The sequence below is a fragment of the Lissotriton helveticus genome, chromosome 2_1 (assembly GCF_964261635.1).
Source record: "Lissotriton helveticus chromosome 2_1, aLisHel1.1, whole genome shotgun sequence".
Taxonomy (NCBI): domain Eukaryota; kingdom Metazoa; phylum Chordata; class Amphibia; order Caudata; family Salamandridae; genus Lissotriton; species Lissotriton helveticus.
The window spans coordinates 244,069,816-244,082,296 of record NC_136059.1 but is presented as its reverse complement, the minus strand read 5'-3'; the positions used below and the strand labels follow the sequence as shown (position 1 = coordinate 244,082,296).

Genomic DNA, 12,481 nt, shown 5'->3' with positions numbered 1-12,481 from the left:
TTGTAGTGTCAACTCCACTGTGGTGATTCTCTTCATCAGTTTCCTATATCATTACGAATTAAGGTGACTTCAAGCGTTCTGTGTCGATTTTGATCTCTGGCATTGTGCAGGACTCTAATGACATGAAGGAGTTCCTTGAAGATCGGCCGCAGCCTTCCCTCTTCGAGATGCCTTTACTTCCCCCAATTCCGGGTTCCCACTACTGGCCATCTCTTGCGTCTTGTATGCATGCTTTTGTAACTGGCTGGGTGCAGTCATCTTATGACTTTTGTCACGACTCGTGGCCAGTGCCAATCACATTGCCCATGCCAAGGACATCAACAGGGTCTTCCCACGTGCTCCATGAGTTCACAGGGGGGGCTTCCCCTCTTGTTGCTGCACACTAGAGGGAGGGAGGGAAGGGAGAAGGAGGCGGGTGGGCCCAAGCTCCATCATATCGCTGGGGGCCCACAAACCTGGTGTTGGAGGCTGCCCATCTCAACTGTCCAATCTCTGGGACCCGCCCGGCCCAACTCAGGCTGCCCCAGTAACACACATTCAACGCCTCAAGTCGGGGTCAGCTCAACATCTGCCACTCATCTGTTGTACGAACAAGTCAGGGGCCTCTAAGGGTGTCGTCCCTGTCTGGGAAACGCTGGTTCCCCTTCCCTATACCAAGACAAGGACCAAGCCGGATCCCAGATGATGCCTGTAGAGAGAGGTTGCTCCTGCAGCTAGCTCACCTTCCTGGCTGCAGCTGCCATCATGGTTGTACCTCCACTCACCAGCACAGACGCCGCTCCAGGTTGTTCCTCCTCACCCCATCGTCCACTCAGCCAGGATATCGCAACCCACCCAATCACCTTTGGGGTGGTCCACAAGAGTGCAGTAAAGAGAGCTACTGGTACTCTTTAATGGGGAGAGGGCACATCTGAGAGGCCCACTTAACCCAGCACTCAGTTTGCACTGGCAGTCACAATCTTAATCAGACCCCTATTCACCAGTCTGAGCCGGGTGTTTCGTGGCGCTTTGGACTGCTCGTCGCAACGGTCGCCCTCTGTACACCTTTGGCAGTCATTCAGTTGTCTTCATTGCCCCTAGGGGAGGGTCACGATTATTTCAGAGGCCGGCCTTCATTGGTGGGAACTCACACTCTGGGCGCCATGATCCGTTGGCGCTGAACATCCATCACAATAATTCATTCATTTATTTATTTTGCTTTTGTGGTAAACTTTAGAATACGGGGTGGCATACTTTCCTAGGAAGTACATTTCATTGGCAGATGTGAATGTCTGCATTGATTGATTCTACAAATCAAGATCTACTGTTTGAGTCCTCAAATTGTATTGTTGCCACACCTAAATCAAGTATTTGCATGCGAAATATGAAGTTAATAAGGAGCAATAAAATAAAAAGTATAGGAAGGTGTTACTAGTGATCCCCTTCTTAGCCTGTACACATGCAGGTTTCAAATGGGCATCTCCAGACTAAAATAAGTACCAAGCAACAATTATTACTTTAAAAAAAAAAGTAACTGCATGGTAAAGTACTGCAGGGTAAAATACCAAAAAGGTAACTTTACCCTGCAGTACTTTACCATGCAGCTTTTTTAAAAGTAATAATTGTTGTTTTCTAATAAGAGGCTAATTAAGAGTTAAGAGATGCGTAAGTATTCACAGTAGTACGGGATATAAAGGTAAAGGAAAGTAAAGGTGTTTAAGGGTTCAGCAGCGGGTAGCGGTTAACAAAGATTTGGGATTTTCAGGGTTTAGGTGTAGGAAGAGGTAGGTAAATGGTTTTAAGAGTTCAGGGGTGAATAGTAGTAAAGGGAGGTAAGATTTTTGAAGGGTTTTGGGGAGGGTAGTGGTAAAGGGAGGTAAGGGTATTTAGGGTTTAAGGGATGGAATTTATTTTAGGGTTCAGGTAAGGGGAGAGGTAAAGGGAGTCAAAGGGTTTCTATGGTTTAAGAGCAGAGAGAGGAATGGGGTTTTTAGGGTTTAAGGGTGGTTAACAGAGTAATGGGTTTTTAAGTGTAGGAAAGTGGGTTATTAGTAGTGGTAACTATGCACCTACCACTGGCAAAAACGCCACTCACACACTCTATAGCTCAGTACAGGTTCCGATAAATTATTCCAATGCTCAACCCTGGGTAGCCTGGCTGCAAGCGGGCATGCTTAACCTAGGAGACAGGTATGTAAAGTATTTAAAAATACCAATTCAGTAAATAATTGACACAACACAAAATAAAAATCCCGAAACAAATTTATACCAAATATAAAATATGTGTATCTTTAAAATGGCACCAAAATGCCAAAAATCCAAGTATTAGTATTTTAGGATTTAGCACTATGTAGCAATTACAAACATATTGCACCACTCTGGGACATCTGGTCACGCTTCACTGGGACAAAGTTAGAGTGTCAGTCTGACTACAAAGCCCTTCTTGGATACCCCTCGCAATAGGCCTTTGTCGAAATGTATCTTCGGTCTTAAAAACGTTTCTGGAGATTTTTCTGCTGCGGTCCTTGGATGCTCTTCACCAGTCCGGATTCAGTGAGGGTTCCCCGGCTTGCTTTTCAGGGAACTCCCGGTCAAACTTTGGAAGTTGGACCGCTGGTTCTTTTCAACTGAACAAACCAGCAGGGCAGGTCAGCTTGCGGTTGAAGGTGGCTGGCTTAGCTCTCGTGGTTGAGTCGCTTCCCTTTTTGTCAAAGTTGCTCCAAACTTCTGAAACTTCTTCCTGAAGTTCCTCTTAAGGGTTCAAAGTGTCCAAAACACAATCCAACGGTGTGGAAGCTCCAAGATGGTCCTTCCAAGGTTAGGACCACAATGCCCACAATGCACCTGGACAAAATCTGGATGCACTCCAGCCATGGGGTTCTTGGTGGTGATTGTGGAGAAGTGTGGCTCAACGGTTAGAGCGGCAGACCCTGATGCAGAGGTCTGGTTCGGGACCAGGGTTCAATTCCCGCCTCGGCGGCTCTTGGACTCAATCTCCCCGGACCTGATAATTCTCGCCTCGGTGCCTAGTCTAATCATGGGTCCCACTCTGTGACTCTGGGCAATAGCTTGCTTAATCTCCACAACAGCCCCAGCAGCGCTTGGATGCCTGGCTTCACCTTGGGGGTGCCCAGGAGTGAACATTTCACATGGAAAAGCCAGGAATGGTTCCATAGCGGTATGAGTGCATCGCCGGGACGCCCCGTCGCGTGGGCAGCCGTGCGGTTTACAAATACAACACATTTACATTTACATGATCCAGGTGAGCTCTGTTAACCTGTACCTTGCAGGGAGTCTACTCTTTATTCCTCTTGAAGCAAGGTAAATCCAAAGGGCTGTAGTTCCAGATAATGCAGCAGGTGCACCAAGTCAGAATGCAGGGCCTCATGGTGCAAATCAAGTTTCCAGGTTGGCAAGCCGCCTTCTTTTAGTTTCAAGCAGCAGATCTGAGCCGCTCTGCTCCTCTCACTTATTTATTCAGTGTTCTCTGGGGTCATGAGGGAGAGCACTCCTGTCCAATGAGGTGCAGGGCAACACCCCTAGCACGACCACGTTCTCCAAATTGTGCAATAATCTACTCCCATGAAGCACTATTCCGCCCAAATTCAGTTTGGCTGAATTCTCATTAGAGGAGCAAAAACTAGTTCAACTAACCTCCAGTTTGGCTCATTTCCACTGCTCTCCTCCCCCTATCATCTGCAAATGTCTGCCATCTGGCTGGGTCAGAGGGACTGGTTGGTAGATGGACCGGGCATGCTCTGCCTGTCCTATTTTCCCTTTGAAGCTTCATGCTTTCAACCCCTCCCCTCTGCCCTGGCGTTCCTGTGTAGCAGAGCTCTCTCCCCCAGATAGCCTCTCCCTGGGTGAGACACCTATCACTGCATCAAAGCAGCCTTGCTGATCCTGTTAACTCTGACCAATCAGGGAGGGCTGCAGGAAGGCTGAATTCCAGCTTACAGACAAGAAAGTCTTGTAACTTTTTTCTGTAAAATGCAGCGTAAATTCAGCAATGGCATGCTGCTGTGTTTATCAATACCAATCTCCTAGGTCCTTGAATGCATTTTATTTCATTCCTAGCGATAGTTATGCGTTCATAAACTATTGCAATGGTATCCTATGTGGTTAGGTACCTACAATGGGCAAATGAACTGGCCAATTTCTCCATCACCAGGGCATGTAAAACATATTTTGAAAAGGGCCTGTTTATACTTACATGACCTCCCACCCCTGGGACACCTAAGGGAGACTTTAGAATCTCTAAAAATGAAAAAAATAGTGCAGATCCTCACTCCACAGGGCTCCTAGCACCAACATTGATTTTGGGAGGCACTTTACTACAATGGGGAAAGGGAAATGTGCAATTTCTCTATCCCTAGGGCATACAAACCATATTTTATAAGGACCCTCCTTATGATGATATGACCCACCACCCAGGGGCACCTTGGGAAGACCCTTGGGGTACCCCAAATTGCCACAATGTTGTCGTTTATTCTTTTAAAGTGCCAAATCGATTTTGGGATGCACTTTACTGCAATGGGGAAAGTGAAATGTGCAATTTCTTTATCCCCATGGCTTATAAAACATATTTTATAAGGCTCCTCCTTATGATGACATGACCCCCCCCCCCCCACCTGAAACACCTAGGGGAGATTTGGGGGTACCTAAAATGCCAAAATAATGTAGTTTATCACTTTTTAAGTGTTTCTACAACAAAGGTTGATTTGGAAACAATTTACATTTAAAAGCAGTGCCGCAACACAGGGCTGCTTTTAAAATGACCACAGACTTTCAGTAGTGCACACATGCTTAAAGGTAGTTTTAATCGCCCTGCCCTATTATCTACTAGGGACGTATAGGGTAGGTCATGTCAATTAAAGGTGTCCCCTAACACATCGTGTACCCTAATGCAAGTGTGTCTTTCCATTGAGCGTTTTTAACTTAGTACTGGCCTGGGCTTGCCCAGAGCAGAGCCCAGGGCACTCTCAGAGTCCGAAAACCTGCATCTGGGGGTGTCAAATGGGGCAAAAAGTGTGGGGACACTGCAGACATGTTCGGATTTCCAACATTAGAGTTCAGGAGCAGGTCTAGGGGTGATACCACTTCACTGAGTGGTAAAGGCACGCGTTGTAAATCCCTGTGTGATATTATAGTGCGTTGAATAGGTAAGCATGTTGGGAGGCCCCTAAGTAAAGGCATGCAGGGTGAAGCCCTGCATTGAATGTCTGGTATTCGGTTCTCCGTTAAATTTTGAAATACATTTACATTTTCAAAAAAGTGAAAAACAGTAAATGATCTTAGCATTTTATATTTAACATTACAAAAATATACATATTGATTTAACAAAATCTACTATCACAACTTCTAAACCTCGAAGGTTTCTAATTGTTGTCAAAAATGTTTTATATGTGTGCTAGTTCATCTGTCTCACAACAGTTCTCCTACACAGATGTTTAATGATGTCCTGTAAAGGCGAGCCCCGTTCATGTTAGATCTTTCCCCTTCCACTCCTCTATAACTGCTAAAGCACAAATCCGAGTGTTTATTTTATTGAATTTCTCCGTCACCTTATGTATATGAGTGGTGAAGTAGGACATTTGTTCTGAAAATTGGAATTCAAGGGAAACTGTAGAAAAGTTCCTCTGGGGCACAGATGTCGATGTGTGTGTCTGAATCGATTTCATTCATCCATTCAGTGTTTTCTTAAATGTTTTCACTTTACACCAGCTCATATTGAGTTATGCTCACCAGAAAACTTCTCTTATTTTGTTGTAGAATCTTTTCTGAGCCAAGGCCCAGGATGGGGTCCCATCCTAGTTTCGCTTCAAGTTCCCGAACTTTCGGCAGAAGAATTTTTTCAGGAGTGCATGTCTCGTGGAAGCTATCTGACCCTTTATGTGTACATACTGCAAAGCCTTAATGCAGAACAGACACTGACCAATGAAATGAGAGTTCTGAATACAATCAGCAAGTGGTTGGAGCAGGCGACACCAAGGTATACATTTCAAACAATGAAGAAAGTTCTCCTAATTTACAATCTGCAATATTTAAAATGAAAAATAATTTTACTTGGAAAGGGTAATATTTGTATATTTAGTTTCAAAATCCATAATGTTAATTAACCAGTTGATCTGCATAATGTCTCACTTAGAAGCCAAACTATTATAAGATTCATAGTTGAATTTAAAAACGTGGATTGGGGTGTGGCCAAGATGTCGGAGGGGCGTGGCCAAGATGTCGCAGTGAGCGGACGCTTCTCCCCGGAGCTCCTCCGATCCGACTGGGCCCAAGCCTGCATTATAGCGTTCTCCCCCCTGCCACAGCACAGTGGGGAAGGCGGAAGCGAACGCAACGAACCGGGACTGCCCCATCGTCCATCGGGGCCCCGGTACACCTGCGGCAGGGAGAGACAGCAGAAGACGCGGTGGCCCGCCGCAGCAGCCAGAGCCGGGAGCAGCGAACGGTGCACCCTCCTGAGAGAAGCTGCGGTCAGGTCTCATCGGAACCCGCGCCTTACATCCAGCGGGCGGCAGAGGAGCGGCGCCGCAACCCGGTGGTTTGGTTGGGGCGGAGGTCCCGGGCCCGGCGGCGGCGGGGACGGCCGCCCGGACTGCAAATCGAGGTCGCGGCTGCGGCCTGTGCGAGTGAGGCCTTTGACGACAGACGCTGGGGCGCCCTGTGAGGCCCGCCGGCCCCCCCCCCCTCGCCACTTCACCCGCCTGCATTTGCCAAAACTCCGGGTCCCCCACGGGGGCAGTGACAGCGGGGGACCCGGCCTGCCTGGAACGGCCCGGTGAGGCGGCCGGCGCCGAGGCCCGAAGCCGCCATTTTACGTAGACGCGCCCGGGCCAGGGGGATCTCAGCACGCTGTGACCCGGCCTAAACAGGCCGCTACTCCCCGCGGCCGAAGCTCAGTGCCCACCCCTGGACCCGGGGGGGCTCTACGCCGCGCACCTACGGACGCCCACCAGCCTAGATCTGGGATGCTGGACGTGGGCCTCGCTGACAGGCCAGGCTGCATCGAAGGGAGGCCCTGGTGAAGGTGCCTTAGAGGTGAGGAGACTTGCTTCATCGCCGAGGTACAAGCGGGGTGCGGGCAGGTGAACCCCAGTGCGTCCGGAGCATCCTGAGTTGGCGACTACAGCCCGGCCTTCCTACCCTTGCGCCCACTCTCACGGCCCACTGCCTGCCACTACCGCCGCGGACGGGACACCAGTCGCACGGCCACTGTTGGGTCCACGCTGCCTACCCATGCCGACCGGATTGGGGAACGAGTTGAGACCTGAAGATCAGAGGCCTACGCAGCCTAGTCACGAGGTCCCGCGGCCGCCGCACGCACCTAGAACGGGAGCACCGCGGCTGCGGTCAGCCCCGCGTAGCAGGAGCTTCCCTCTGAATGGCTGTCCTGAGAGGGGGGAAGAAGGGCGAGCGGACCCTGCCGGAGATGTTAAACAAAACCCAGGCAAAAGCGGACAAGGGACACCCATCGCCGAGCCAGTCGAAGGCCCAACAGGATGCCGGCACGGGTGAAATACCCATAACCCGCTCCTTTCTGGAATCCCTTTTCAAGATTTCCATACCCTGAAGCAGGAGGTGGCGGGCGAGGTCAGAGAAGTGCGGAGAGAGGTGGACAGCCTCGGGGACTGAGTGGCCGCAATGGAGGGAGCAGACACCGCCAGAGATGAGGAGATAGTGCTGCTGCAACATTCGGGTCCGAGGCGTTCTATCCAAAGAAGAGGGCACCGACGTGGTGGGCTACCTGCAGGACTTGTTCCGCGACATCCTGGGCGAACCCGCTGACTTCCAAATTCGGATTGACAGAGCCCATCGAGTGGGACTTGCGAGGCGGGCTTCAGCCCCACCGCCGGACATTCTAGCCTTTCTTCCAGATTACCCGCTCAAGGAACGTATCCTCAGCGAAGCCTGGAAGCAGCAGCCCTTACAATTCCGAGGACACCCAGTGGCCCTCCATCAGGACCTGTCCGCCATAACGCTCCAAAAACGTAAGTCCTTTAAAATTGCAACGGATTTCCTGAGGGAACATGAGACACCGTATGCCTGGGGTCACCCCTTACGTATCATCTTCAGGTGGAACAGGACCTTGCATCAGCTCCGCTCCCTCCAGGACACCTGCGGGGTGTTGGGGATCACAGCCACAGAGGAAGACACTTCCACTCCGCGGCGGCGGCGATCCACCAGAGATGGCTGGCAACAAGTCTCGCGACGTCTGTCATCAGGACCCAGTGCGCGGACAGACTCACAAACCATCAGAGCAGACATGGTCAACGCGGTGCGGGAGGTAGCCCGGGACACCGCACCGACAGCCTGAGACATTCTCAGGGGGAGAACACTTCAGCATCCATCATTTAGCAGGTACTGGGCTCTGGGTAGGGGGGGCGAAGGGGAGAGGCCTGGTGGCTGGATGTCCACTCAGGTAACCTTCCATTGACTTGTTCCTTAGTGGGACTGGACTTGGACAATGATGTGCTTGGGGGCGGGAACTGGGATGTTCCTTCAAGGTTCCTTGTTGGGGTTAGGGGGATCCGGGTGGGGCTGGGAGAGGTGTTGTGGGGAGTTGGTGGGGGGAGGTGGGGACGAGGGGGAGGGCGGGGAGAGCGGGTGGGTGGTCCTCCTTGTCCACGAGTACTGAGCAGGGCCGTTTTTCCCTGTTCACCTTCGCGAACCAAGTGCACCACACAGCTTCTCCACCTGCAGACTTGACATTACACGCCCATTGACTATTCTCACTCTCAATGTGAGAGGGCCTAATAACCCAGTCAAACGCAAGGCGATTCTCTCTCTCCTGGAGCACTCAGGGGCGGACATCTGCCTCCTGCAGGAGACACAGCTGCTCCCCAAAGATCACCATAGACTTAAATCACGCTCCTTCCCATGGCAATTTTTTTCCTCTGCGAACAAGAAAGTGGCTGGGGTAGCGATACTGGTGGCCAAATCATTTGGGGGACGGGTCCTACACAAGGAAGCAGAGATCAAAGGCAGGTTACTGGCACACCGCTTCCTCATTGCAGGGCAGACACTACTGATAGGCTCCATTTATGCACCCAATGACGGTCAGGAGGCATTCTTACATAGGGCCTTGGAGACGGTCACAGCCAACACACACTCGCACTTACTGCTGGGAGGCGACCTCAACCTGGTGTTTCACAACACCGGAGACCGGTCGGGTCAACGCTCTGGTCAGGTGGGGGCGCTCTCGGCGATGGGTCAGGCCCGTCTCGCGGATCTCGACCTAGTTGACTTGTGGCGGCGGGTACATCCACAAGCCACAGCATACACTCATTACTCAGCGGCCCACAAAACGTACGCAAGGCTCGATTACATTTTGTGCTCCTGCCAATTTGGTGTCCTGCGCACGAAAAGTCGAGATTTAACCGGCCTCCCTGTTGGACCACTCTCCGGTGGTGGCGTCTTTCCTGATGCCAACCACACCGGGACCCCAGCGGCACTGGCGCTTGCACGATAGCCTACTACAAAGCCCGGTTGTGCTCGGGCGTATCAAGACTGCCCTCAGCCAATTCCTCGTTCACAACGCGAACGAAGATATCACTAAAGCCACCCAATGGGCAACGCTCAAGGCGGTCCTTCAGGGCAAATTCATCTCCCTGGCCACGGCCAACAACAGGGAACGCGCGCAAAAGAGGGCCGAGATCACTCAACGCGTGGCAGAGCTGGAACAAATGCACCAACGTACGGGTGCGGCCCGAGCATGGCGCCAATTATGCACGGAAAGAAAGATGCTTGCAGCCCTGGACCAGGATGTGGCTGAGTACGCCGCTCTGCGGCTACGCCATGCGTACTACACAGGGGGGGACGGCTGTGGGAGACTACTGGCAAGCAGGCTGCGGGAGCAGCAGCAGAAGCAGCACATCCGGACCATCCAGGTTGGACGCGGTGACCCGATAGTGGAAGATGGGGCGATTGCCGCTGCCTTTGGGGACTTCTATGCTGACCTCTATGAGGCGGACCGTTTAGATCTGCAGTCGGCCGGGATTATCTTCAGGGTGCGACCCTCCCTTCCTTAACTGAGGCACAAGCAGAGTTCCTCGATCGCCCCATAGGACTAGAGGAAGTGATATCGGCGATATCACGCCTCAAACTGGGTAAATCGCCGGGACCGGACGGCTATTCGGCGGCCTTTTATAAGACATTTAGCCCACAAATAGCCCCTCTATTGCGTGATCTATTTAACACCTTCGATCAACCCGGCGCCGTGCCTCCGGATCTGCTAGAAGCCGCGATATCGGTAATACTCAAAGCAGGCCGAGATCCCACCCGGTGCGGATCATATAGACCAATAGCCTTGTTAAACGTAGATCTCAAGCTATACACAGGGATCATAGCGAGCAGACTCGCCCCGTATATGCAGCAACTGGTGGAACCCGATCAGGCCGGGTTCATTCCGCAGCGGCAAACCAGTGACAACACTAGGCGCGTCCTTCACTTGATAGAGACGGGGTCTCGAACGAAACCGGGCTGTATGCTCCTTACCATCGATGCCGAGAAGGCATTCGATCGAGTGCACTGGCCGTACCTAGACCTGGCACTTCAGAGGTTCGGCATGGGTGAGATTCTCCGCAACCGTATTTTTAATTGTTACCGACGGCCGACTGCGACGGTCAGAGTCAATGGCCATACCTCTCCACGGTTCCCAATTGGCCGGGGGACCAGGCAGGGCTGCCCGCTCTCCCCCCTACTGTTCACGCTATATATGGAGCCGTTAGCACAACGTATAAGGGGAGAGGAGTTAGCCTAACGGCTAAGGCGCTCGACCTCAGACCTGAGGATCTGGGTTCGAGTCTCGGTAACGATCATGCTGATAGGGTGTCTAATTTTGTCAAATGTTTTCAACACCTGCAAACACAAACACTAAGGGACTGTTAGCCTTGATCCTAGTATTAATTTAGACCCATTCAAATCGGAAAACTCTTTGAGTGTTGATCAATGGATTAGAAGAGGATTTCTTTGGACAAATTCAGATGCTCAGAACAAACCCACGCCCCAGATTGAAAAAGAAGAGAACATCAACTGGAAAAAGTGAAGCAATGTGTGGACAAGGAGACATGACTTCAAAGGAAGTCACAGAGGGGCAAAGGTGGAGGGGCAAAGGTGGAAGGGCACAGCAGGCGCCCAACGTTTGGTAAGGCACTAATTTAATGCTAGATACTAAAGTAACTCATCGTGCTTTTCTCAGAGACCCCTTTTTCCCGTAAAATACTCCAACAGACGTCTGGAGTCGGTAAAAGGATAAAATATCCACCATAGCTGAGTAGGACGAAAATCCTATGTATTAGTTTTTGGTTTGTTCAACGTTGAAGGATACAGGGTTCCAAAATATTGGGCACCTTATCTTTGTTTCCTTGAAACTTGCACTGCAACTTTCATTAAACAATCTCGATTAACGGCGACAACACCGTAACCGGTGGAGCTGCGGCAGATGCAGCCGTACAAGCTTTAAACTTCACAGGTCTCCAACAGACCGATGATGATGCTATAATCATCCCAGAAAATTTAAGGAAAGCCATCACTATAAAACTTATAAGAAATGGCCTATCATCAAGAGGTAGTAGGGCAATTTTTGTAATAGAGGCACATGAATATCATCAGACAGAGGTATTCTATCCATGGATTATCTTCCCTGAAGCACATCCAGTAACTAAAGTGTTTCACTTCTCCAAGGAAGATAAACCACCAGAGGAATACATTCCTTTCGAGGATATTGAAATTCCACTAACATACCAAGAGCATGCATTTTGGTTTAAAGGTGCCCTAAAACATATAAATCACACTACCAGGCTCTGTCCACTAGGTAGACCAGGAGCAACATGGCTAGCTTTAGCCAATTACAGACCTGACCCTGACATTGAAGCAATGTCGGATGAACAATTACTCAGTAATATACAAAATTTTGTAGAATTACTCAGTTAAAGGTCTTTATTAAAAACACTCCTACTCCTCCTAAAAAGAAGTGGGAGAACACTAAACAAACTTCTAAAGAGAAGCGTTCTCAATCCAGAGGTAGGTCTCCTCAAAAGGAGCCCTCTGAAAGGAGGTATAACCTCAGGAATAGGGATAATTTGAGAAAACCTGATATATATCCAGATACTGATACACGTTCCTCTCGTACCTTTCAGACTTCGTCACAGAAATCCGAAAGAAGAGGACAGTCAGAACACAAGGAAGAAGGCGTGAAGTCCAAAGACGATCAACAAGTTCAGAAAAATAAGAAAACTCAATTCACCAAAAAGAAGGTAGCTGATCTAAAGATCAGACATGCCGAGGATCTTGAGGACACAACTCAAGAACGGGGAATGGGCTCAAACGATGTTGGACAGCGCAGCAGAAGTCACCATAGCTCGCAACAACTTGAAGGATCATCTGGAGATAGTGGACTTGAATGAGTACATACAAGTTGAAACTGCAGAAACCAGGGTTAGCGTCCCCCATAAGTTATATGAAGTAACACTCCGGATGGAGGGAGACATAA

The 12,481-nt window shown here is 50.2% G+C and overlaps 1 protein-coding gene across 1 annotated transcript in view; it reads left to right on the top strand.

Annotated features, from left to right (window-relative positions):
• Nucleotides 1-12,481, top strand: part of EPG5 (ectopic P-granules 5 autophagy tethering factor) — a 582,198-nt gene that overhangs the window by 526,792 nt on the left and 42,925 nt on the right. Inside the window, exon 41 of the mRNA XM_078674745.1 lies at nt 5,752-5,971. Coding sequence (XP_078530871.1) covers nt 5,752-5,971 — 220 coding nt within the window. The remainder of the gene's footprint in view (nt 1-5,751; nt 5,972-12,481) is intronic.